Here is a 27,731-nt window from a genome sequence, read left to right on the forward strand (position 1 = left end):
TCACATGCATTGATGTGTTGTTGTTTTTTTCGAAATGTCTCGGCTATTTTTAATTTACACCGATTATGTCAATCACTAAAGGTGCACGCTCCCAATCAGGTGCGACACACAATGTGAACTGTGGCAGTCTTTCAATTCCCTTTAAAGAGCTCATTATTCTATAATAGTTGAAATAATTGTCTCTACTAAAACGTAAAACAGCAGGCTTTGAATGAAAATGTCTGTTCTGAGAAAAAAGGGGCAGGAAAGACGACATTTATGAGCAAGCTACACACAAAATGTGCACAAACTCATTGACCCTGCTTGCTTCCCATCCCCCCATTACAAGAAGTACCAGTCTCTCTACTTACTCCAATGCTCAGCCATCTGCGACACTGAACCTATTGACCTTGTGGAAAAGCAGACCTGTAAATTAGTGTGAAACATTTTGGCTCCAACCTGTTCTCCTGAGGATCACTTGTCAGCACCAGTGTGAGACCACCAACACTTTTATGTAAGTGTGAGAGGTGCGCATTGACTGGGTTAAAAACGTAACAAATAAATCGATTTATTTCACGCATCCTCCGCTAAAACATTTTTTTTGATTGTTACAAGAATGTGAAGAACCACATTCACAACAGTGCCATTCTCCAAAAATAACTAATTCTCATATGTATAAATGCTGCTGAATTTTAATCCGATTTAAAAATAACCCTTCATTCTTATTATCACAACTACAAGCTCACAATATCACCCTGAGAATTTCCTGTGATTTCTTGCCTTGGCTTTTCCACCCAATAATTACAACTCTAAGTTCAATTTCTGCGATAATAAATCCATGCATCCATTTTCCGTCCTCAGTAACGTCATGGGTGAGCGAAGCCTAAATCAGCTGATTTTGGCCAAGACTGGTCGCCAATGCTCACATTAACACTTAAAGGGGAAGTCAACCCCCCAAAATGTTCTTGACAATAATATGTTCTATGCAGCCCCACTACGGTATTCTAGTTAATATTGTGTTAGTGGAATATGGGTTAAGCGGCAAAATCCAGCCTTTTTTTTTTTATCAATATCAGAAGGCAGCCATTTTGCCACTTGCTGTGGAGTGAAAATGTCATCACAGTTGCTCATGTGTCAGGTATCAATCACAGCTCATCTTCAGAAAACAGGTCATCTGTGATTGGTCGTTGCCTGAGCCCTAAGCAACTGTGATGTCATCTTCAGTCGACAGCAAGTGGCAAAACGGCCGCCCTCCGAAAATGGATACAAACGGCTGAATTTTGAAGTTTGGACTAGTGAGCTCACATATAACATATTATTGTCGAGAAAGGTTTAAGGTTGACTTCCCCTTTAAGGACAACTTTTCAGTGAACCTAACGTGCAAATATTTGAAATGTGAGAGGAATCCGGGGTCCTCCCCCCCCCGCAAGCATGATGAGACCCGCGAGTGCCACACAGGAAGCCCGATGCCCAGATTTGAACCTTGAATCCTAGAATTAATTGTGAGTCAGATGTGCTATTCACTCATCCACATTGTTACACACATAACATAAAAAAAATAGTCCAATTTGAGCCGGATTTCGTCCATTATGATCAAAGTAAACAAAAACCAGATCAGTTTGTTGAAATTATCCCACTGAAAGTGTTTCTACACAAGAAAATACAGCTTTTGCTCCCATTTACAATGTGAATTTAAGACATAAAAAAGTTGATTTTATAAAAAAACTAAACCATTTTTTCATGCTTCATGTTTACGTGTTGTACTTCAGCTACCCCAAAAATTCAAATAAGTTGTCTTTATTGACGTTGAATGGGCACGTTACACCATCACACTTGCAGATAATTATTTTTGAAGGGGAACAAAAAGGTTGTATCTGTGGAAACCAGCCACAATCTCACTACCAGCTGCGTCATTCGGACTACATAAAAACACTGCAGAGAGGATGGGCCTCGCTCGGGCGCGTTCCATCCTACACAGCATGAAATCACGTGTAGGGTCACATGCAAAAACAGTAAGAATTGGCAATTTATGGGAACAGAAAACATATCATTTTGAGCAGTCCTGGAGCCGGCAGTGAACAGAGATTTAGTGCCGGATAAACAGCTGAGTGTCCTTTAGTGGCTGGCTTAGTCTGTAGTGAAACATGATTAGCTTGGTGACCATTAAACTGTTAAACCAGGTCCCCACAGGCTAGTGGATTTAGACCTCCATGGCAAGTTAATGGGCTATCGGAGAGGCTTTGGGCATCAATTAGGTGACACTTTTTTAGCCTGAGTAGGAGATTTGGGCTCAAAGTCCACTGAATCCCCCTGCTGCACCCCCCGCACCCTGTCATCACCAGTCTTTAGGTTGCTGGCTGATTTGTTTGCGCTTGACCTAGTTAATGTCTCTTGAGAGGTGGAGGGGTAAACACACACACACACACACACCCACACACTGCACCCTTGCAGAAAACCTGGATTTGACAATTTGTCTTAAATTAACATCTAAAAAATGAGATTGGGATGAGGCGTTTGAATTTGAATTCACCGAAGGCTTGGACCACAGTAATGATAAGACGTACTTTCAAAATCTTTTGCATCTTTCAACCAGTATGTAGGGGAGAATGCTTTCACTTCATTGATATTGTGAGAGGTGGAGACAGAGACAAAAGAGAGGCAAATCTAAGCCAAACAAAACTCTGCTCAGATAAAATCGAGACATGGCTTATGTTGCTAATTCAATTACAGCGGAACCTCTATTAGCAAACTTAATTTGTTTCCTGACTCTGTTCAAGAACCAAAAAGGTTTGTGAACCGAGGTAATGTTTCTTACTGAAATTAATGAAAACACAATTACATCAGCAGGCCTGAACCTAAGTAAACGAGGCTGTGTTACATCATCACGTAACTGTAAATCTAACTGGAGAAGCGCCGGTTCGTGCAGTAAGTCCTTCGCAACGGTAGGGGGCAACAGCGAGGCGTACAGTTCATGAAGCAGCGTAATCTTTTACGGTACACCATTATATCCACAAGTGAAATCTTTGTGAATATTCCTTGTAGGGATGGGAATCTTTGAATGTCTCACGATTCGATTCCGATTTTTGGGTGTGCTATTCGATTCAGAATCGATTTTGATTGAAAATGATTTGATGGACAATGGTTTTTGCTTCAATTTATAGATGTTCAAAGAATCGTAATGATCTACTCCAGTCTGACTCGCTAATGCTAATTAGCGCGCTACTCGCGACACTTTTATCACTCAAAAAAACTACTTTTATTGGAATAACTTGATTGTGACTTGTTCCTTCGACTCTCTAATGTGGCTACAACTTAACAGTGTATCAGACCGCGTGGAACCACACTGCCCTTAAGTGGCCAAATCGGGTACAACATGAACAGCGCTCCCAATAAAGGCCCACACAAACAAAGGTAAGACAGTATAAAATAATTTAAATAAAATCGATTTTGGGACATTTTAAATCGATTCTGAATCATACTAAATGAGAATCGCGATTCTTATGAGAATCGATTTTTGGGCACACCCCTAATTCCTTGCCACACTTTAAACTCCTTCAGCTGCTGTAAACGCTTGCCAGGCCAATAATAATCCAGACAAGAAGACAACCATAATTGACAGATAAATAGTCCACTAGCAAAAAAAAAAAAAAGAAGAAAAGGAGGAAGAAGGTAGATGCAAGTAAGACAAGACGACAGACATGAGGAGGCGGTATAAGGAGGTATACAAATGATCACGGTAGGATTTAGTGAGGGACTGTTTTAAAAGAAAACGCTAGTGAGGAAGAATGAAGGGGATTAGTGTACTGTATGCAGAGTGATGGAAGATATGTAAGGGGCGGGAGTGTGGTTGGCGTGAGTTGGGGGGCGTCATGTGGATGCCAGAATAAGCAGAGTTGCAACAGGGTGATCTGTGGACACAGCGCAGCAGCGACAGGAAGTCAGAACCGCAGCCAGTCGGACCCGCCTGTGAGTTCTGCAGCAGCCATTTCAGCCACCTGCCTGTCACCCCCCCCCCCAACAAGTCCCACCCACAGTCACCCTATCTAACCCCGCAGGCACTCCGCATAGCTCTATTATTACTAGAGCAAACGCCTAACAAAAAAAACATGTCGCTGCAATAATTCAATCGTATTCCTGCTTGGCTGCCGAACGGATTTCCCAGGAAGTCAACAGATGGAATGAATTCATCTCAATGCACATGGTTCGTATGCTAGACCTTGCGCGTAAAAGCGTGTCGACTTTTGAAGGCAAATGCGTCACAGGCGCATGCCTCATGTCATTTGCGACATTCCTAATTGACACACAAGATGTCCGCCACTGTAATCTGTCAAAACAATAACACGCTCTGCCTCCGTTTACATTTTGAGACCAAGTGATGATGCACACGTTGACAAAAGTATTCGCACGCAGTCGATCCTCTCGCTCCACTTTCTTCTATCAACACCCTTTGTTGAGGCTTGCCCTTGCCCTTTCTGACGTAAGAGGTCAAACTGTACATGAGTGGCTTTTGACTCAAAGGCAGTTAATGAGACACCTCTCAAACACACTCACTGTATCTGGGAGGATGCCAGGTACATTTTTAAAGGCTGGGATGAGATCCAAACAAAAGAGCTGTTTGAATGCTGCCTTCAAGTGTTATGCAAGTGTTTGACTGGAGCAGCGTCATACAAGAAAGAAAAAAAACCCCATAAATACCACTTGGAGGCTGCTATTGGTGGGGAGGCAGATCGTTCCCGTCTGGGGCATGGCCAAAGTCACGTGTTAGCACAAGAAAAGAAAAGAAAAAAAATCCTACTATAATGTTTCTATTTGATTTGTTTCCTTGTTTCAAGAAATCAAGGGAGCCGCACACCAATGTGACCTTGTGAGACTGCACACATCACATACATATTTATGTTTTATAGATAATTTGTTTGAAGTTACAAGACTTGAAATATGTAGGATTGTGACTTTAAGTCCCTTGAAATGAAAGACTCGTATCTGACCTGTTTTAAGTAAACGCCATTTACTCAACACAATGATAATCATGAGGTCGACAGCTGGAAGGTGTGACGACAAGCCAGAAAGGTGTTTTTGACACTTGACAAGTTTTGCTTAGTAAAGACACAAACCAGTCCTCCCACTAACCACCTAAACAGTGACTTCAAAGTCCTCAACAACTGTTGACACAAGACAAGTTGGCACACAAAGGCTGTTTTGAAATCTATTCTCGCATGAACACAAAATAATATTCTTGTTCTTGTTTGAAAATTGGAAGACAATCGACTCAAACTCGTGATGGATTGGATGAAAAATCGCAGGAAGTGCTAACAAGCTAGAAACTGCTTTTAACTCATTCACTGCCATTTACGGCTACAGACGTAAAAAATTAATTTTAACTATTTGTATTAGTTTAACATATTTTTCCACTTTTGTCAAAAAGAGTATGCAAACCTAGATTTTTTTATTGTATATTTAGAACAGATATAAAATTTGTTACTAATCGTGAGTTAACTAGTGAAGTCATGCGATTAATTAAGATTAAAACATTAATTGCCCCTAATTTTTACTAATCTTTTTTTTTTTTTTAAATAGCGTCAGGCGTCTTAATTAATCGCATGACTTCAATAGTTAACTCACGATTAATCACAAATTTTATATCTGTTCTAAATGTACAATTTTAAAAATTCCTAAGTTTTCATACTCTTGTTAACAAAAGTGGGAAAAAAATGTAACCAATAGAAATAGTTCAAATGAATTTTTGACGTCTATAGCCGTCAATGGCAGTAAATGAGTTAACTTTGACCTGAGCTACTTCAACCATGTTGTCTTCATTCAAAAATCAATATGTGAATTTTTGACGTCTATAGCCGTCAATGGCAGTAAATGAGTTAACTTTGACCTGAGCTACTTCAACCATGTTGTCTTCATTCAAAAATCAATATGGTCGTTGCTCCAACAGGAGAAACAGCCACAGAAAGTTTGAAGGAGTCAAAATTTGGGCCCAGTAAAGTGTTAATCATTAACACCCACCAAATTAAAATTAGTTAACAAAGCTGATTTTCGATGCTGCGTGATTCGAGTCTAATAAATGAAAAGCCAGCCGGTTTATTGCATTGATAAAGACAAATAACTCAGGGTATAACAAAAAACAATTTAAACCTGAAAATCTTTTTTCTGATTTAAAAGATGAGCATATCGAATCGTTCCAATTTATCTTAGAAGGAAATGGCACATTTACAGTACTGACAAGTTCATTCAAATGAATGAAAAATGACAACAACAAAATCCATTGCATCATATACCATACCATACCAATAACGAATCGAACCAAGCCGAATCCACATTCAAATCAAAATGTCCTTAAATCGTTTCGAACCCCACGTATCGAAAACGTATTGAAATTTTGAAGAGATTGTGAAGGAACTGTGAGTAGCATAGTGCAGAGACTAGAGATGGGCGAGGGCGAGTACCGATATCAGGTATTGGTATCGGGGCCATTTCTTTCCTCATTTCAAGGTATCGGTACTCAAAGCAGCGGCCGATACCAGTATCGGCTGCCCTCTTGTGGCTTTTTATGATCAAAATTAGAAATGAGTAGAATACAAAATTGCCATTAATTTCATGTGATGTTGAGGGAAAAGTCTATTTTGGGATATACGAGTCTTTCTTTAAGATTATCTGTCATCGGTTTTCTTGGGAAATTTTAGGTATCAAAAGTACAAGTGGTATCAGTACTTGGTATCAGCATCACTGACTACTAATTGAGTACTGAAAAATCAGTATCGGTCTGAAAAAGACAAAAGGTGGTACTGAACAGCCCTAGCAGAGACAGACCAAATCCTACAATAGTCTTGTGCTTTTGTTGAGATGACAATAACAATTTCTTAGGTCTAATAATAGACACACAAACGGAGGCATATGAAATTAATTGCTATGGAACAGCCTTGATCACTGTCACATCACTTCAAGAGGAGATCTCACACTCACACGCCCACTCGGTGATCCCATTAAAGTGCTAGCAGAGGGTGCGTGGGTAGTTTTACAGGGGACATCAATTTGGTCATCAGCCATCTCATCGCCACCGAGGGGAGCCTCAACTCCAGTCACTCTCAACCATCATATCGAAACGCAAATATTGGCTTTTGTTATTTGATTTGCAGCCGCAACATGACAACCGCAGGCGTTAACAGCAGACCAGAGCTTTTGGGAAGTTCACTTTTGAAAAGAAAATCCTGTTACATAAGCGCTCACACTTCAATATTTCTACATAGGCCACTTGCTCCAAATGTTACATCATTTTGAGATGGCAAATAAAGTCGAGAAGGCTGGTTACTTTTAATAGAATGTGGAAAAGGCACATTTGTTCAAAGTTGCAGCCCGAGCTCGGGGATTATTCAATGTGCTGCGGAGACGAGGCTTGCGGTGAGCTCACGGTCTCTCTGCATCATGCGTAGTCCTCCTCATGTGTGCGTGGAGAGAGCGCAGGCTGGAGCCCTTACATAACCCAGTTAAAATATACCCGAGTCACATGTAATGATCAGCCCTGCAGATAGATATCCTACTGTTGCTTGAGCGCCTCTGGCACCCATTCAAACATTTGAGGGCGCCTGCACACATGGCCATCAAATATAAGAATTGGCTTGCCGGGCCATCCTGCGTGAACTGTCTGGAAAACTGTTAGGAGTTTTTCCTTCTTGGGTGAGGCACATGTGACCGAGCTGGGTCGGGAGGAAGCCACGAGGAGAAAGAGGGCAGGAGGAGGGAGTAGGTAACATGATAGCATGCCTGAAGTCCAACCAGTCACAAAAATGCACCTCAAGTCACTTCCCTTCTGACTACATAACCTTTTTAACGAGCATGCCAAAACGCTATTGGCTGAGCCGCACATGCCAGCCGCCACCGGCACGCACGGGTGCTGCATTCATGCAGTCACATTTCTTCCGCTTAGCGATGCGGCTTACATACGCCACTCAAGTGCCAGAAATGTATGCTCGACTGACGCGGAAGACAGACATGTGCGTTGCTTATTACAAAAGATAGTAATGTGACTTAAAGCAGAAGGCGAGGGCTCTTCACTCCCTGGCAATCTTAATAGCGAAACGATTATGTAATCGTGCTATAATGGACCTGACAGGCTGCATGGACTCATGTACGTGCAGCATGTGTGTCTGCGGCTCGGATTCAAATTGCCGTCGCTCACATGTTTGTGCTTACATTCTGGCTTCCGGCACAGGTCTAGGGCTGAACAAATTTAAAGCATTTGAAGATTCATTTATATTATGTAAATCATTACAAAAATTAGTTTTATTTACTTCCTGTTACAACCTATAACCTACAGCCGAACTTAGCCACTAGCGCTAAGACGGACAAATGCGGACCCTAGGTAGTTTTACTTTCAGTATTACTTGCTTGTTGGAGAAAATCTCGAGTAATTTGTGCACTTTAGAAAGCTGAATTCAAATAGCATATTTGTTGTACGTCTTTGGTGTAACACGACACCTACACCAAGGCTAACTTAAAAATAAAGCTTTACCAAACAATACATTGATGCCAATGCAATTGCCTTGGTGGGCTTTTACTTTGAAGTCGGCCTGCGCGTCGACATGACCGCCAGCTTGACTTCCTTTTTCGACGTGTTGCCTTACATATCAAAGTTTTTATTTAAATTACAAATTTTCTACCAACATTTTCACAATGCCATCCCGAAAGTATATTTAACCGCTAATTTAGGATGCTAAGAAACCGCTAGTTAATTATGTCATCATTGTGTGATACGCAGCAAGTCTCCGACGTTAGTGGCTAGCAGCTAGTGTTAGCATTAGTGCCCGCTGAAGTGCAAAAAATAGCTGGCAACAGTAATTATTAATTATTATTATTTAATGGGAAAAAGTGTTTTATAAATACATTTATCTTGTTTTGTTTTGTTTTCTCATCCAAAAAAAATATTTAATCTGTGACTCAAATCCGTGATCCTAATCGAAATTTTTGTGATCCTTTGCTGTCACCGTCAGTACTTAATCTCTGCTGTCCTGTTTGTGGGGGGCGCTAATCCCTAAATGGTGGTAAAGTAGGCAGAAGCAGTGGCGAAGAACAGTCGGCAAGTTTTCACAGTCACTCACATACCAAATATCGTGACAAAATTTCTGACAGTATATCGAATATCATAGATATTGTGATATTATCGTTATCGTGGGCCACATTGCGTCACAGTATCGAACCGTATCGTCCCACCCCTAATATCTAGACACTTTATAAGTAAAACATACATGTACTGTATATATATATATATATAAAAAAATTAAGCCTACCAACCGACCGAAATTAAGTTTTGTTTTCCAGAATTGCAGTATTTATGATAAATTGCATTATTATTGTGATGTTGACTTGAATTCGATTAATTCAGCCCTAGTACAAATACACACAAACAGCCATTCTCTACTTCGAGCCCAAACCTGAATTTAAATAGTGTCAAAATAACACTTGAGGACAAGTGGGGAGTACGAATTTAAGCCAGGTGCACAAAGCTGAGTCACAGATCATCATGTGGACAACTGTCGGTCGGTAACCACACACACACCCACACCCACACCCACACACACCCGCACACACACACACACACACACCCACACCCACACACACACACACACACACACACACACACACACACTCATGCCAGCAACACCCAAACACTCTTGGCCCATGCACCCATATCCTCTTGCAGCACACTGACAGGTAGCGGCACGTTGTGACACTGAGTGTTTAGGTCAGGCGAAGCTACTTGTAAGAAAACGTATTTGCTTAGACTTTCTTCACACATTTATAAGGAGCCCCCACAAAAAGGCCACAATGCATAAAAAAAAAAACCTCATTCGGAACAGTATGAGGTGTGGCGAAGCTTGAACACGTGCATGAAAAGACATGGCAGGTGTGAAATATCTGCCATGTCATAAATTGGCCGTGAGAGTCCGCCTTTGCCTCCCATTCAGAAAATGAAATTATATAAATAAAAGCAGACGCACGCAGCCAACTGTGAGAACCAAAACAACAAGTCATCCTCTGTGACTAAATGACAATCGCAGTGCTAGCTTGTGTCGCTTGACTCATCGCGGATACTGACGGCAGAACGCCAATATAAATGCCAATATAAAAATACATCCCCTCGAACGAGGGCCACGTTTGCAACAAGCCGTGTTCAACAAAAAGGTATTGGAGCAGCTAAGAAACTCTGGCCTTCGGACTTTTATTCATCTGCTGCCATGTGGCATTACAGGAGGGCAAGGATTTGATATTTACAGACTTAATTGAGGTCAAAAACTACTGTATAAGGCAAAAAACAAACAAACAGCCAATCAGAGAAGTACAAGAAAATTACAATTAATTAAAGTGAATTAAATATTACACTAGTTTGTCCTTATGAATACAATGGCGCCTTCAGATAAGAGTTGAATTTGTTTTGTGACCACGCTCAAAACTCAAAACACTTGTACTGAAATTAACAGAAATCAATTCATTCGGGCCAACCCCTTGGCCACCAGGAGGCAGTAGGAGTGTTAGAAAAAATCGATTCGGCAATATATCGCGATATTACAGCTTTTTACAGATTCGATTTTTAAACATCAATTATTTTTTAGGGGAATATTGAACAAAACGTCTTACTTAGGGTTAGGATTTACACATTAAGCATGGAAGAATGTTATATTAATGGAACATTAAGCCTTAATATTTTATTTCAGTGCTGTTCAGACATGCACCTGTTTGTTAAATGCAGTGGCTCAGTTATAAGCCTGAATTTTCAGATAAATAAATAAATTTTCATACAAATCTTACAATGTACATGTACAAGTTTACTGATTAGTATTTTCTAAATTAGAGTTATAAAAAAAAAAAATCGCAATAATCAATTTATAGATTCGCATCGGGATTAATCTGTATCGAATCGAATCGAGACCTATGAATCGTGATATAAATCGAATCGCCAGGTACTAGGCAATTCACACCCCTAGGAGGCAGTATAAAGGATAAGCCTGTCTGTCTAAATATGCTGCTCCACCCTTCGCACTCACATATCCGCTACATCTAGAACCAGGAAAATCAAAGCTAACTGTTAGCATGTCAACAGTGTTTTGCATGTTTGTTCGCATTAAGCAAAGTGTATACATTGCTAAGGCTGTGTTTGTTTTAAACACACATGTAAGTCTCTTTGTTTTATGTTTACTTTAGCAGTACATTTCAACAAGGAGTGGCAACCATTACACATCTTGAAGCTTCTTATTTGATGAATTGTTCACTATTTGCCCAACTGCTACTTAGTGTGGCTTAAGTTGAATTTACTTTGCAACCACCATACAGCGCTTATATCTAAAGTTAGTATTCGCAAGTCAAAGCTAAAAAAAACACCTGAATGACTACTCGTAATAAAAAAAAACTCGTCACTTGTATCTTGAGGTACAATGTTAGGAATTAAATACATGTTGTAATTCAAACATTTGAAAAATAGCATCTTCACCTTATCAATAAATTAGTAATATGGTGGCCATGGCAACCCCAGATCAGACCTACCGGTACTTAATTTGCAGACCAGCAGTTGCTAACATCTTTGAGGAAATGTGCAATATATTTGTTATTCATGTTTTCTTATAATTAGGAATTCAAATCAGAACTGCAGTCTCGCTCTATTCTTTATTTTATTACGCATCACAAATGTTCACAATGCAAACGGAACTAAATTCCTATTCTATAGTGACTAGCGAGTTGCAAATGTGTCCTTGATACGGCTACTGTCTTATCGTATGATGCTCAAAGTTCATTTGAACACAAAGACCACCAAGAGTCTTTTTCCTCAGTTGTTTAGTTGCCAATGTCAGTCCTATATACACGCTGCCCATTGTTGTAAAACACAAAAGGCAGTCAGTCAGCGTCCAAAAACCGATCCGTTTATTCTTTACTCTTGCCTTGAAGTGGTTCAAACATGTGCCTGAACTGCTGCTTTGATGCCAAATAAATGTCTTGTTTCCCGTGCTTTGAGGGGGGATGATGCATTCACTATGGCTCGGAGGCCTCGAAGACAAAAAGGGGAAATGGGAGTTTGCTCGGAAGCTCTGTGTCGTCACCAAGTCTGGGGTCAGCGGAGGATCTGGGCTTCGATGGCACGACGACGGGAAACTATTTGAAAGCACCTCACAGCGCAATTAAAAACCAACAAGTGGCTGTGCCACGAGACGTCTGGCTTTAAAATGACGTCTGTGTGTGTGCGTGTGTGTGCGGCTTTTGGTAGCGTAGTAAAGTTCAGTTCAGAACAGTCCTAAAAGCGTCAGTGGGCCGGGGAAAATCACTTCTTTTTTTTTTTTTAGCACTCTTCCATTGATAGGACAAAACCAGATACACTGCAGTCCATTCCAAGCAATTGATCAAGACAGAAATGTGATTGTCATTGATAATGTCAGCACTGTATCATGTCGCATTCCTGTTTTTTATTGACTCAAGTTATGTCATGCTATGACGTCACTACTGACGCAGCTATCACCAACCCTACAACCACCTGCACAGCTGTGGAAACACAAGCCAGATCAGTTTCTCGTTCCACAACGTAACTTTGCTGGGCAAACCTGAATTGCACAACTTGCAAACATGCTTTTAGTGAGCTCCGTCAACTAAACAACTTTGTCAGAAAATGCCGTCAAAAAGTCTTGCTACCAGCTGCCGTTCTGCATTTAATGCGCCACTAAAGACTCATCACATGCAGCGTGAAGGGAAACACATTCTTCAACTAGCTTGGTCACACCAAACATGGGAGCCGGGGACATGAGGCTGGTGTTTGACTTGGTGTTATCTCAGGCGCACGTGATCACGTTTGCAGAGAGAGAGAGCCTGCATGACTCACTTGTGCCTCCAGGCTTGGCATGCTTGTCTGGCCTCACTGAGGGGGCTTCTTATCCGGGCAGGCAGATATATTAAGGTGTTGTGCGTAAACACATCATATAAAGTGGAACAAAGTGGCGCACAAGCCTCCACCAAGGTTGAGCACGTGACAAAATAAAAAGAGATAAATAAAAGGCTGAATTTGTGGGGTTTTTCATCTATTTGCTATTAGCGTGTTCGAGATGTGCCCAGTCAAAACCCTGACGTAAATGATTTTTAAAATAAAATATTGTGGGGGCAGTTTATGCTAGACGCCCATCCAACGTCTCTCAACTGGCTGCATTTTGCAAGGAAGAGTGGCAAAAATTCCCCCAAAGTGGATGTGAAAGACGTGTTTGGATGAAGTTCTCATTGCAAAAGGAAGTGCAATGTCCGATTAAGTGAGAGGTTCACATACTTTTGCACTAATGAAATCTGATTTAATTTAAATCAACAACTTTTGTTCAAGAATGAATGACAATATTTTCAGTCTTTTTGTTCAAGTCTATCATTTTCAATGTATCCATATATATACACCCCCCCCCCCCCCCCACACACACACACACACAGAAACAAAATCAACGGAATAACAAAGGTAAGGTGAACAATTTTCATTGTCATTGGCTGATTAAGCATTTTTTGGTTAGTCAGTTCACAAAGTTTTTAAAGCAATGGGAACAGGTTGTTTTGATAGTGTGTTCAGTATTTGTTTCCTTCTCAATGAGCACTGTTGCGTAAATAAAAGGAAAACTATTTTGCCCGCAGAGAACTATTTTTTGCGAAGTTACCAAATGAGTGTCTTATCTGATTAACTATTAAACAAAATAATGTTACTGTTGTCCTAAAGTACATTTCAGAGGCAGTACTTTTTACTTTTTTATTTTAAGGAAAGGAGTTGACTACTTTGATTTTTTCATTTTTTTTTTTATTTATCTGAATGTCTACTTTTATGGCGAGAGCGAGAGTAATGTTTTCTCCCCTGGATCTATATTGGTAGAAAATAACTTTTTATTAAAAAGAAGAAAAAAAAAAGAGTACATTTCACATAACAGCCCTTTAAACATAATAATGGTATAAATTAAATTTTGTATAGATTACCTAACAAGTAGTTTATCTATTAAAACAACCAGCTAATTCAACTGTGCAAACTCTTACTAGTACTAGTCCTTCTTTAACTTGCTGACTGTGCATTTAAAAGGCTGCGCCACAAAGCCATCACAGTGTCCAGATGACATAACGAGGAAGAACGCTTCTGGAATGCCCCCCGCCCCCGCCACCTCCCCCCAAAAAGGTTGACTTTTCGCCCAGCTGAAACGAAACCGAGCCGCGTGTTCACGTGTTTGTCTCTTTTGCATCTCATTTACATATGTAAACCAGCTGAGCCTATCCCGCGATTCTTGCTCGCAACGAACAAGCCCATTTGTCAGACGGGCCCTCCGCCAGAGCAAATGGGCTCGTCCGCCACCCGAAGCCCCGCCCCCTCAGACACGTTGTCTCGGGAGAAGCAACACGGGCTACTCGTTGGGTCGCTAGACCTACGCATTCTCTCAGAGCACGTACAGCACGTCTACTCAGCTCCGGGTCCGAACACGCGCTCGTTTCACACCCGCTGAACAAAGGAACAGGACCGGTCCGATCTACAGTGGGAAAGGTACGTGTCCACTTCAGATCCACCTCATGTTAAAACGTCGATCTCTGCCAGGATTGGGACATTTTGTGAATGATTATTTAGTCAAAATCCTCCAGGGGAATTCACTGCATTCAAGACAAATGCCGGTTGTAGTAGGATTAATAACAGAACACGTGGTGTGGTAGTTTGAATAGAATGATTTCTTTCATTGTGTGTCTTTGTGTGCTTTTCGATTGTATAATCTCACTGTGCGTGTTCCAAATGTGCTAGTGCCATTGATGAGGAAGTCCATTGTGTCTGAACATCTGCCGATAGAACATCATTTACTTTTGCTCTTCGTGGGGCAACAACATTATACCGTTTTTTTTTTGTTTTGTTTTTTAAACAGAGTAAATGTTTTGGGGATTTATGTGTTTAAAGTGGTGGGCATCTCAATTAGAGGTCCCCACCTACTACACAGGTAAATGTGGATATGGAATGTGGTGTTAAAGAATTGAACATTAAATTTTATATATGTATTGGTTTAAACTGTCTGTATTGTAATTTTAAAAAGCCCCGGTCGTGCATTTTGACACGTGTCAGGTGTATGTTTTGTAACATCAAATAGAACCGATCCAAAATTTAATTATACCTTCAGTCATGTCACAGTCGTCTTATTTAATGTCTCAGAGGAGTGTCATCGTTCCCCATTTGGTTCTTTCTAATTTATAGTACAGACATTGAGGATTATAGTGTAGTATTATTGGATTAAATGAGATTAAACTATGTAGGCGGTGGCAGACACTTTGACACAAGGGCATGGCGTAAATTTGTGTCCTCTGTTCCCCTGTAGTTATTAATGTCCTCTTTAGCCGTGGAAGTGAATTTTCTGGTTTTATTCTGTCTAAAGTGTAATATCAATCGATTTCTGTCTCCCCGGCTCGTCCATCGCAGCTGTTTGCCCTGTTGCGCAGCAACCTGGCCACTGCCCAAACATTTTCTCAGGTCATTTTATTAGTTTTTCGGTTTGTCTAGTCTTGTAGAATCTGCGGACGTTTGCTCCACCCAGTCACTTGTGAGATAAGATCAGAGGGGACAAAGAACCAGGGAGCAATTAACTCTCTTTCCCAACAAATGTCACAGGAAGTGAGAGCCATAGCAGGCGCGAAAGCATTCTAGTTTACCCCCAAATAATCCTCTGTGCTCAAAATGTTCCTCTTGCTTCCTGCACATGGCGAGAGATTTGAGGAAACGCGCGAGACCACCAGAAAGTGATATTCTGAGACCGTCTCTTCTCTTTTTTTGTCACCACATCTAAGGGTCCGTCCGTCTGAACCAGTGGTCACCATGGTGGCCGATCCCTACCCCCCTCCTTGAAAAAACAAGCTATGTTTATGAATGAGTGCAGAGCAAGCAAGCAGCTCGGAGGCCTGCTGACTGAAGCTCAATGTGTCTCCCGTTTGTGCACTTGTGATGCTGGGAATTGGGATGTCACCATAATGGTGATTTGGAAAATGTGTAGGATGCACAGGATTGCTGTGCAAGCTTTTGGATGTTTGGCCAGACTGGTCGGTGTGTTTACTGGCTCAGGTGTTAAGTCTGCAAAACAAACAAGTGAATGTGGTCATCGCCATCTGCTTTGAGCTGCCTTTATATTCTTGTGAGTTGGAGATGTTGGGTTAATGGAGACTTCGTGTGGCATTTTGTACATTTATACAGGTTTAGACTTCTAATTGAACACTTTGTGGTTATATCTTCTACAGTGAACCGTCATTTATTGTGGGGTATATATTACAGACCCAACCGCAACTGACAATTCCGAACATCCTGGCATTTCTGATGTTTCTTCAATGCCTGTTTGTAATAGTAGTCAAACAACATTTTATCACATTTTAAAATCAAAATAATCCTCACAACAAACCAAAGTCCAATGCTTTTCAATGAGCGGAGAGCGTCCTTTCACCGAGAAAATGCTGCATTCGAGGAAAGTAGGAAATCGGACTCATCCCGCTAGGGTTGCGTCAGTTCCAACCTCAAAGTGTTCGGGGCAAATGTAAATACAAGTCATTATGTTCGTGTGACAACACGAACATGCCATCTTTGTTGTTTACATTTGCCTCAAACGCTTCGAGGGCGGAACTGGGACACTCAGAGTGGCGTAAATCCGATTTCCTCAAATGCAGCATAAGACCGTCATTTTGATTTGTGACGTAAACTCAGAATTGTCAATAGATGAAAATCTGTCATGTATAGAGTAGACCATATAAAACCTTTTTTATCTTTTATTGTTTTACCCCTGCCACACGCTTTAAACAAATCTAAACTTATTAATGCCTTTTCAACTTGTTTCATACTGTTTTATCACTCTCAGTTGAATTCTACAAAACAAAAGAGCATTAACCATTGTATATTTAAACACTAAAATGTTCAACCAAACGATTAAATTTCATCGAATTAAAGTTCACTAGCTTAATGCTAACAATGCTATACACTGGCGAATGGAAATGAGCAAAGATGTTAACGTAATTGTAAACCAACAACCGCTTCCTTTAACACACACAGAGCAACAACACATTCAAATAGAGTGTACAGAATACTCATAGGCATATATTCTCTCCGCTCTGTGGAAATAACTATTACAGGAGTCAGTCGGGGACTTCCTCTACCCTTACTTGCCCTTAATTACGCTGCACCTCTTCCAGTAGAGCTTAGTGCTTAGAAACGCAACTCTAAATTCAGAGTGTCTGTGTACCGTAAACCCATTAAAAAACACAAGCACATTGTACCGTTTGACGATATTAATGGCAACTCTCTGTTTCAGGTCAGTGATGGTCAGTGGTAGTTAAAACCTGCAGCCAAGGATGTCTGCTACAGATTCGGACAACTCCATTGACTGGCTCGCTAGCGACACGGAGGACAGCACCAGCGAACAGGAGTCGGAGAGGACGCGCGACCAGTCGGATGCCCCTTCCACCGACAGCCGCTGGGGCCACGAGGCGTCCGCAAGGAGGCCTCCTTCCGGTTGCAAGGAATCGTGGGAAAGGAACGCCTTTGAACTGTGCAAAACACAAGGCGAGAAGACGAAGCGTCGTCACGGCCTCACGGAGGAGGAGGGAGGACGGATCATTTCCAGTCAGTCTGAGAAGGGGCGACTTTTCACCCGAAAGGTGAGCTCACTGGTTGGTGTCAACAAAACTGGGCCCGAGGCCTCTGACCGGTATCAACTGTGTGACGTTTTTACAAGTGCCTCATGAATAACATGATGCGCGGTAAATGTCCACCTCAACTCACCAGTGTCAGCAGAATGTGTCATGTTTTCTGCTATAAATCCTATCCACGGAACAAGGGGCGGAGACACGGGGTTGAGTCATGTCTAGCAACTTTTTAAACTGACTAAACTTGAAAGCCTTATTAATTTATTCCACATTCCAAGTGGTCTGCTTTATGTATTAATCAAGAAGAAGAACTCATACAGTAAACAAAGGACAACATTGAGCATTGTACGTTCTTTCTTCCTGGCATCATGATTGTTTGCTTTATTAGATGCGTTAAGAGTTTTCAACATCGCGTTCCCAATGTTGCATGGATATGATGATTCTCTATTGAATTATTGACAGACTGCAGTGGGTCTAGCTCCGCCTTTTTGGCACCATACCGGATACCCTGTAGTTTTGATGCAAATGTTATATAAAGCAGATTAAGGTTAAAGTTGAGGGCTGCATGGGTTAAACTAAATGTCCCCATTGTTGTCATGTTGTCAGCAGAGATGAAATAGAACTGTACCCAACTGTATTATTTTGTGTATATGAGCCTAAAGAAATTAATTTCAAATCAATGTGTTATTGTTTTCAGTGCATGGAGCTGCAATGTTACATTCAGCCACTGTCATCAATCTTGAATGGCCTTCGTTCAGGGAGATACCGAGAACGTAAGTCTCCTATTTTATGTACTTTGTGTGTGTGTATTAACAAAAAATACATATTTGTGCAATTTTAAACGGGTATTTACAAACCACATATTTAACTGTAAGGCAATCTCTTAAAATGTTTCTTTTCATATTAAGAGCTATCTAATCTTTAACATGAAATAACTTATACATTCTGCACATTTTTAAAATGGTCAAATACAACTTGACCCCAGTCTCTACAAATATATGCATTATTATTAAATATATTAGTGCAAAATTTTGAAGTGGACATGTCTGCTGCGTTGCGACTGGAATTCTCCCCATCCCCAGTACTTTCAAAGTAAGGGCCGTTTGTGGCGTGAAAGGAACTTTAAACTCAGAATTACCGCACTAATTATAACATTCTTCATTTAAATCTATATATATATATATATATATATATATATATTTTTTTTTTTAAACAACTAGCAATGTCACACTTCAGCCACTGTAAATGAGATGCCTGGCGAAGTGGAGTGAGAACATAGTGTACCCACATTTGTACAGGGCGAGAGTCACTCTTAATTATTGGTCTGATAGGCACTGCAAACGCAAGGAAGGAAGGATCGCGTCATGTTCAGACAGCCTGTTCACTTTATGATCCCAAAACCTTATGTGACCCTGCGCTACCCAAGCCACAAAGAGGAGGAGACTGTTTTTGAGCACATAAACACACACGCGCTACAAATGCACGTTTTACGCAAGCCATCTGTACTGCACACTCCGCTCTGTCCTGTCGTCAACTCAGCTCATGTGTTACAACATTTCCTTCTCCAGGACTCAGCAGTTTCCAAGAGAGTGTTGCCATGGACCGAATCCAAAGGATCCTGGGTGTTCTACAAAACCCTTACTTGGGGTATGTGTCCTCAACTAACACCTAATACTTAAACACATGCAACAAAGCTCTGTTTTAAATTGCAACGCACGTAATGGACACAAAAATTAAGGGCATTACAGTATTTTGAGAAGACTTTCTCTAAGAATTTGGAGTGAACCTGTGGGATTTGTTGTGAATTTGAGAAGTCAGAAGTCACCCGAGAGAGCACCTGGCTCACACGCTCTGTTCTCATTCCAAAAATGTGTGATGGTGTCAACTGTCAAGCGCCCCCCCCTCCCCCCAAATACACACACACAAAACCCATCCAAGAATGCGCTTATGTTCCTTCCGTAAACTGTTCCCACAGTTTTGACAAAATATAATTTTCTGAAATGTCTTGAAGAATTAAGATACAGGGAGAACTAATGGATTGATAATTTCCTCCGTGAAGTGTATATTCGGTGGTTCAGTGGCGAAAATCCGTGAACAACACGGGTTATAGAAAAAGTGATTATATTTGCCTATATGAACAAATTTGCTCCCCAAAACGTAAACGGCCAGCAGGTGGCACCAGAGTATAAGAGATCAACCCGGGCCATGTTGCAAACGAGCTGATTTCCCCACAGTTCTAAACAGATTTGTGAATAATGATGAAACCTACCTATATTGTAAACATAGGTAATAAACAGATATAAATATACATATATATATATTTCCTGATAAAAGAAGAGACTAATCTTTCTTTTGGTAGGTTCCACGATTTTATAGCAATAGAACACAATATTCTGGGGGACTTGCAAAATCAGTCAAAATCCAGTAACACAGCCGGGAGCGAAGGGGATTGCTTCAGTGAAAATGATTGAGAGTGAATGAGTTAATACCTTAAAAAATTATGTTGCCACTTGATGTCGACTGAAGATGACATCACCTGTGCTGAGGAAATAGGTAACGACGAATCATGGCTCAGTTTGCAGACCAAACCCAGAAAACAAGTGAGCCGTGATTGGTCCGTTACCCATTTCCTCAGCACATGTGATGTCATCTTCAGTCGAAAGGAAGTGAAAAAAATAATTGTACATGAAAAATAATTATGTTATCAAATTAATTCTGGACAAAATATTATCTTCTGTTGAAAATGGCTCGATGAGTCAAGCACATCCATTCAAGTGTGAAAATAAATGGTTACTGTTCTGAAAGCTAAATCCTAAGTACAATTTATTACACGACTTTTGGAAACTTGTAGAACCTGCGTTTGGCACCCTCAAATCCAACATGGCTGCAACACATGGCACACAGCGGGTTTCAATGCCCCCCCCCCCCCCCCCCTCACCGCCACACCTTTTCTGGATAAATTTACTGCAGAGATTGCAGGGTCTCGCTGCAGTCGGGCATCTCGTTAAAAATGAATAAGGCTCCATGTGGGAGCGGCACTCCAGCCTCTGCTTGATTAGACGCTATAATGGCTGTGAGATCACCGCTCCTTAAAGCCGAACCTTTCTCTACACGTTATTGCTATTGTACGTGTGCACCACGGAGTTGAATACTGTCTATTTGGATTAGTTTTCTTTTCGGATTATGAGTTAGACTTGCACAAACTAATAAAATCCGATACAAGAGCTTATCCAAAATGTAGCATTTACAAAGACAACAATGTTCTGTTTTGACTTCAAAGAGGCATTTCTATTGTTTTGGTACCTATTTAGTTTCATGAGAGCTACAGTAACCGCAGTAATTCATTGGTTCCGCTGGGAAATTCTGTATGTTGTGACTCACAATAGATGTGTGGGGGGGGGGGGAGTGGATGAAAAGCAGATCTCGCCAAATCTGTTTTAGATTTTTTTTTCTTCAGAAAAACAAAAGGGAGGATTAAAAAGTATCCTAGAACAAAAAAATGGATATGCAATACATGTTTTGGGGTGAACTGTGGCCAAATATAGCTCAATAATAAAAAATATATCTTAAACACGGGCTTAAGTTTTGACCATTTGTGTTTGTGAACAAACCATTCAAAACGGACTCCTCCCATGGCTCAACCCGCTCTGTGATTGGCTGGAAGGGTAAAATTAGTTGGGTTTCCATCCACCCATTTTGATTGAAAATTTACAAGAAATGCGAAAATAAATCTGAACGGAAATGCTAGAAATTCAAAAAAAGGCCCACAATTCGCAAAAACGTTTTTACACTTGGAGGGGGTGGATTTTGAAGTGTATCGAAAAAACAAAAATGCTCATTTTGGCTATGGAAACAGGTTGCGCAAATAAACGCTGACAAAACCGGATACACGTCACATGTACGTTTGTAGTCACAAAGCAATGGCGGGCGATAAAGTGAGGTATGTTTGGGGGAACGAAACTGAAATATTGTTTTAATTAATTAAAGAAGCGAATATTAATGCTATTTTAGATGTAAAACAGCAAAGAATACATCACATTACTCATGCGACGTCAATCGCTTCCGGGTCTTCTTCTTCTTCTTTTAAATTACTGGTGGATCGCATCTCTATGGTGTATACCGCCACCTACAGCGGTGGAGTCCCCTTTCAATATTTGCAAAGAAGAACAGATGGAAACGGGCACAAGTCGCATGTCCGTTTTGTGCATTTTCACAAAATTCGTTTAATAATTTCAAAACATTTGGATGGAAACTTGACTAGTGACTTTCCACCCAGAAAATTTCCTTCTTATGGCAAAACAAAATGGCAAAATACAAGATTGGGGGGGGGGGGGTTGATGACAAAATTACCACCACACGTAAACAGAAGCCCAGAGGTGTTGATTGAATACATCCAGTGTTTATGAAGTGTTTATTTCTGAGTGAAAACTTAAGACCTCTTGCGTTTGAGCATAAAAAAATGCTTAAATGTGATCTTTGTCAAGGCAAAAGTTTCTTATTTGACCTATTAGAATGCGCAAGTGGTAAATAATATACAAATACATGCTGTTGAACCTTTTTATATTATATAAATATATAAAACGGGCTTTTGCATTGGACCAAATATAATCACTCTACTCTTAACTTCTGTATGCAACCATATGCAAATAAACTACCAGTACTCCGAAGCAACAGTTCCGTAACAATACATGTGATTACTCTGACTGTCTAAGAATGAACCAGCGGCTTAATTTGACTACTGCGTGCAACGTGCTGCCAGTGCCGGTGCTCTGACATCAGCTTAAGTGGGCACACGCTAATTGCTGCCAGCTGCCGCCGTCATCAAGGAGACAAAGAGTGGGTGTGGCAGTCGTGCCTGTAGATAGTCTGGGTCGAGGCTGGAAGGTGGATCTAAATTCCCTCTTGCCCCCCCACCCCCCCCTACTGCCAGCTGGCAGCTCCAACAGCCACACAATGGCAGATAGGATCAAAGTGACTTTTTTAGCACTCGGTGTTACAGATAATCTTTCACATGAATTTAACATGCTGTGAAAGGAGTAAGGGAAGAAGGTCCTGATCGTATGACACTGGCTAATCCCTGCCCACCATCTGGTTTTGATGGGCTGGAAATTAAAGGGCCACCACGTTCTGCCCACCTCCGACGAGAAATGCGTCACGCAGACTAGTTTATTTTCACGGTGGCGGCTTTGGTGCTTTAAATTTAGAGGCGAGTGGAACTGTTATACACGAGGCCACGTGTGAGAGCCAAACATGTGAGAAATGTACCAAGGAGAATTTTCCTCCCCACACATGGAGCGCAGGCTTTTTTTTTCTTCTTTTTTTTGTAAGAGCGTAATTGTTCACTTGGCTCTTTGAGAGTGCATATTTCCTGCATGAGCTTAAAAGAGAGATAAGATTTCATCGCGGCGGCGGCGGGCAAGATTTCAGGCAGATTACTCAGATTCATGCAACCGTAGCTCATAGTTTGTTTGTTTTTTGCTCACTCTCTTTGTTTCTTTGCCTTTTTTTCCAGGGAGAAATACATTAGTATAATTCTTAAAATGGAGGAGATGCTGAAGAGTTGGTTCCCCAATGTAAAACCCTTCCACCAACCGGCTGCCACCCACACAGAGGAAGCCGCTCCTACCAAGAAACTCAAGGTACGGTCTGGGTATTACAAAAAAAATTAAAATAAAAACTCTTGCTGTCGAGAACATAGTGACGCGTCGGGGAAATGAGGATTAAAATTCTATTATTACCCAATCACTGGTCTAAAACCGTTAAGGAAGGATTGGAAGCTATTTTTACTGACGCGCTCGTGTTCCATGTGAACAATCACAGAGGAGAAAAGGTAATTTTGAAGGAGTGTCCCTGAGGGAATAATAAAGGTCAGAACATTCTGTGACATTCTCTTGCCAAGGTGTAACACACCCTCGTGTTTTTTTGTGTTTTTACACTTCTCCTCACCTCTGTTGGGCAACTACTCTTACATTGATACACTATAATCCAAACTTTGTGAAAGATGCCAATCATTGCAGTCCGTCATATGGGCAAAGAATGTTATTGATATCTTTCAGCAGATCGTTTTTGATGTATTGGCTGCTTGGGTTAGCTTGACATCAGCAGGTGTCTTGAGTAAGAGCATGAAACCAGACAATGTTGGCAACGACCTGTAGATCTTAACAAAGCCAGCATAGAAATGGATAATAGAGTTAATTAGACTTTAAAAGCAAGGAGCAAGGTGAATCTACTGTCACATGAATTGACTCATAGATTACTGTCTAATCGTGATAAGTCCAGGAAATGTACTTTAAAAAAAAAGATTTTTAAAATATAATTTGTAGAGTGCAATCCTTATGTTGTATTGTAATTTCTGTGCCTCGCATGGCCTAAAAGATTACTTCTGCTTGTTGAGACGTAATTATTGTTAGTTGATTTTCCCCTAAAATGTGCTCAAATGTGTGCGTCATGTTCAAGAAAAAAATATAGGCCATAAGCAATTTAGTGCTGGAATGCTGCTTCCTGCTACACCCTAGTAATCTATTATCAAATTAATGGACAGCTATTTTAATAATCAAGTAATTGTTTAGAGCATAGGTTAAATTAAAATTGTCCAAATCCTCCAATTTCAGTCAGCAATAACTATTCTCCGATTTCTGTAGTCCTTCAGAGTAGACTGATTATCTTTTGTATTTAATCAAAATAAGACTTTTGCTTTGGAAAACAATGACTGAATCAGTTACTGAATCAGTTTCAGAAAGGTCGGTGAGTACAACATTCCTCTCTCTGTTAATCCCTAAAAAAATCCTAAAGGAACAACAATAATTGGTTAATAAACAGTAATTGGGGAAAATGGTTTTGTATTACGCTCAAATGTGAAATAAAATTTGATCCCATTATTCGATTAATCGATGGAATAATCAATTCTAAAAGTAATCGATAGCGACAGCCCTACTACACCCCCCAAACAAACGATAGTCCCTTTGGTTTCCAGACATGCAATAGCATGTCTCTTAACGTCTAGACAAAATGTATGGCTGGCATGACTTGCTACATTTTCATCCGACGCATTACTTTCAATTCCTCTTTTACATAATATCTGCTCACACAGAATCACAACAACGTATTCTATAGTATCTGGTGAGAACACCGTCTTATCAATGAAACCAATCTACAAGGTGCTCTTTATTTCCTCAACAGCTTTCCCCCGCGACGCCAACTGCAGCAGTGAACCCCGTCACCCTCACCGAATCCCCGCTGGCCGCCAAAGCCCTGCGAGTCACGTACCTCACACCTCCCGGCGCTTACTCGGCCGACAACCTGAAATGGCTCCACACGTCTCCCATCTGCTCCCCGACAGCGGAGCCGCCTCAGCCCGCACCCCGGCACGTGGCGTCCCCTAGAGACCTAACGCAGGACAGCGCCGTGTCCTCCAGCACGGATAGCCCCGCTAAGAAAGACTCCGTGCCCAGAGGGCCTCCGCCGGGGAAAATCAACGCGCCGTGTCTCGAGCGCCTCCTCAAGTCCACAGAAAGCATAATCACCCGCAAGCGGGCGTCGGGTTTGATGGACAGCAGCTGGTCCTAGTCCACATGGGGAAGGGCTGCTTACCCCCTTACTCAACCATGGAGGCCAGTTTAGCTCGCTTCGCCCATTCCAGCCTTCAAAAGGGACGTGCCAGGTGTACTTTTTAGTGTGGAAGACAAACGTGTTGTACCATCTGTGTGGGAACGTGCCCTCTCGGACATGACAAGTGTCTGCTCTAGTTCCCTTTTTGTTTTGTCATTTGCACTCTTGGGTCGCTTTTTTTGAGGTCCCACTGAAGGTCCGACGGTTCCCGTTTGAGTAATTGTCAACGCGCCATCTTGCCTGCGAGGTGAAGAGAAGTCAGCAGCGGTCTACATATTGTTGTGCTGAAAATGTGACATTATTTTCTCCTTCTCATGACTCCGCTGTTAAGTTTATTTCTGTGACTGTTACTCATTTTCATACTTTGAAAATAAGTCTTTTTGGTACAACTCTTCTACCTCAGCGGGCGCCACACCACAGTTGACGGGCGAGCGGGGGAATGTGAACGCATCGCTCGCCCTCTCTGGACACCTCAAGCGGATCTGCAGTTAACCCGCCGGCAACGAACAGCCAGCTCTGAAGCACGAACCGCCCTGCTCGGTGCTGGGGGGAACGTTCCCGCCGCAGGGGTCCTCTAGTGGCGCCGTTGTAAAGAATGTCCGCTTTTGAGTCTCCCAGTAGAAGGCAAACAGTGCCTGTAACGTCAAGCTGTGCCTGCACGCCGGTGTAATAAAGCGAGAGAAGTGTCGGGATTTCCTGCTCCATGGCGGGATTGTACAAATCAGGAATTGTCAGTCACTCTCCTGCCATTCATTCACTTGGAAAGCGTAAATTATTCCGTTCTTGACAACCCATTTCTGTGGTGGAGTAGAACAATTCTTATGTTTTGCCACAGAACTCAGACAGTGTGTTAAGACCAGCAGAGCAGGGGCGAGGTCGTTCCCCGTGTAAGCCCGACAAGAGGAGGTTGTCGATTTACTCTGAAAAGTGGCCTTTATAGTGTGAAATTTTATACTTTCAAAATAAATGTGTGTATATTTGTTCAATGCAAACTGACTTGATCGTTTTTATTTGAGATGTGCAATACCATTTTTTTTTTTGCCAGACCGATAGTGTGAGTAATCCGATACCACTAGTACTTTTGACACATTAAAATGCCGCCATAAAGACCAATATATCCCAACATAGTATTTTTTGTTAAATTGCATGAAATTAATGGCAATTTTCCATTCTAATTACTAGTTCTTGATCGTAAAATGGCCACAAGACCTTAAAATAAAGTCAGGCATCGGCCCGATATGATACCTGGTATCATTACTTGCCCATCTCTAGTTTTTATTGAGTACTTTATAAGAAGATGCTTTAAGAATAATTACATTTTAATTAAGGGTGGGAATCTTTTGACTGTCTAACAATTCGATTCAAAATAGTTTTTTCGATTTGATTGACAATGATTTTCTGCTTCAATTTATAGATGAGCAAAGAATCGTCATGATCTACTTCAGTCTGACTCGCTAATGCTAATTAGCATGCTACTCATGGCACTTTTATCACTCAAAAGAACGGCTATTCATACTAAACGTTTCAGGAATACATACAGAGAAGCATCTTAACATTACTCAATGACATATGCTCTTCCTACGCTGCAAAAAAACAACTTTTATTGGCATAACTTGATTGTGACTTTTTTCTTCTACTCTCTAATGTGGCGACAACTTAACTGTGTATTAGGACATGCGGAACTACACTGCCCCTAAGTGGCCAAATCAGGTGCAACATGAACAGCATTCCCAGGAAAGGCACACACAAACAAGGCCAAGACAGTATAAAATAATTTAAATAAAATCAATTTGGGGGACATTTAAAATCGATTATGAATCATACTAAATGAGAATCGATTTTTTTGGGGCACACCCCCAATTTTAATACTTATTTAAAATTGATTCTAATAATGCTAATTGGACGGCAGCAGATTGAAAAGACAGTCACCTTGATAAACAAAAATAATTGTCAAGTTTAAATAAAGACATTTAAACAGTGAAGTATTTGGTGAAATGTATTGGATCCCTTGAGAATTACAGCTACAGTAAACACAATTTTATATTATAATAGTCGGTTCCCCATTTATAACTACCTGTTGATCTTTTGCCCCCTAACATTGATGAGCTAAATAAGGAAATTATATAAACCAGTCTCAGCATGATGCAATACAGTTCTACACCACTACAAATACCAACTATTACAATAATAGACATGTTGTTAAATTCCTGTTTGTAAAATAGAATGATTAAAACAACGCTTGCCTCTCATTTGATAGTCCATCAATATCACTGGTTGGCAAAAGAATAAAGAAATGGCTCACGATTTAAATTGCCAACAGAATGTCTGCTGTTGCCTCATGTGAAATTGAATACTGCCCTCTATAGGCGGAGGATTTTTTATGCTCTGTAAGGTTTAATGTCCGCTTACAAATATCATCACAAATATTGTTCCACACCCAATTCATAAGGGTTAGATGTAAGCACTGTAAATCATAACATATTGTCTTAAATTTTAAGAGG

General features: G+C 41.0%; 1 protein-coding gene and 1 long non-coding RNA gene across 2 annotated transcripts in view; one reads left to right on the top strand and one right to left on the bottom strand.

The window, feature by feature from the left end:
* LOC147175335 (uncharacterized) overlaps positions 1 to 27,731 on the bottom strand; it is a 54,441-nt gene that overhangs the window by 20,613 nt on the left and 6,097 nt on the right. The gene's annotated exons all lie outside the window — the stretch shown is intronic.
* On the top strand, positions 14,344 to 26,222 carry ciartb (circadian associated repressor of transcription b). Its single transcript, XM_086074163.1, has 6 exons — positions 14,344 to 14,509; positions 17,289 to 17,634; positions 18,320 to 18,395; positions 19,191 to 19,269; positions 23,135 to 23,261; positions 24,802 to 26,222. The coding sequence occupies exons 2-6, from the start codon at positions 17,329 to 17,331 to the stop codon at positions 25,186 to 25,188; spliced, it is 975 nt and encodes a 324-aa protein (XP_085930289.1). The 5' UTR covers positions 14,344 to 14,509; positions 17,289 to 17,328; the 3' UTR covers positions 25,189 to 26,222.

This window comes from Leptonotus elevatus, chromosome 4, assembly GCF_054856555.1.
Source record: "Leptonotus elevatus isolate MCC_2025b chromosome 4, RoL_Lele_1.0, whole genome shotgun sequence".
In the NCBI taxonomy this organism is placed as follows: domain Eukaryota; kingdom Metazoa; phylum Chordata; class Actinopteri; order Syngnathiformes; family Syngnathidae; genus Leptonotus; species Leptonotus elevatus.

Excerpts from the sequence above, each read along its gene's own strand:
- ciartb (XM_086074163.1), top strand. The coding sequence starts at position 17,329 with ATGTCTGCTACAGATTCGGACAACTCCATTGACTGGCTCGCTAGCGAC. Across the intron at positions 18,396-19,190 it reads TTCAGGGAGATACCGAGAAC|GACTCAGCAGTTTCCAAGAG; the intron begins GTAAGTCTCCTA and ends TTCCTTCTCCAG. Across the intron at positions 23,262-24,801 it reads CTCCTACCAAGAAACTCAAG|CTTTCCCCCGCGACGCCAAC; the intron begins GTACGGTCTGGG and ends TTTCCTCAACAG.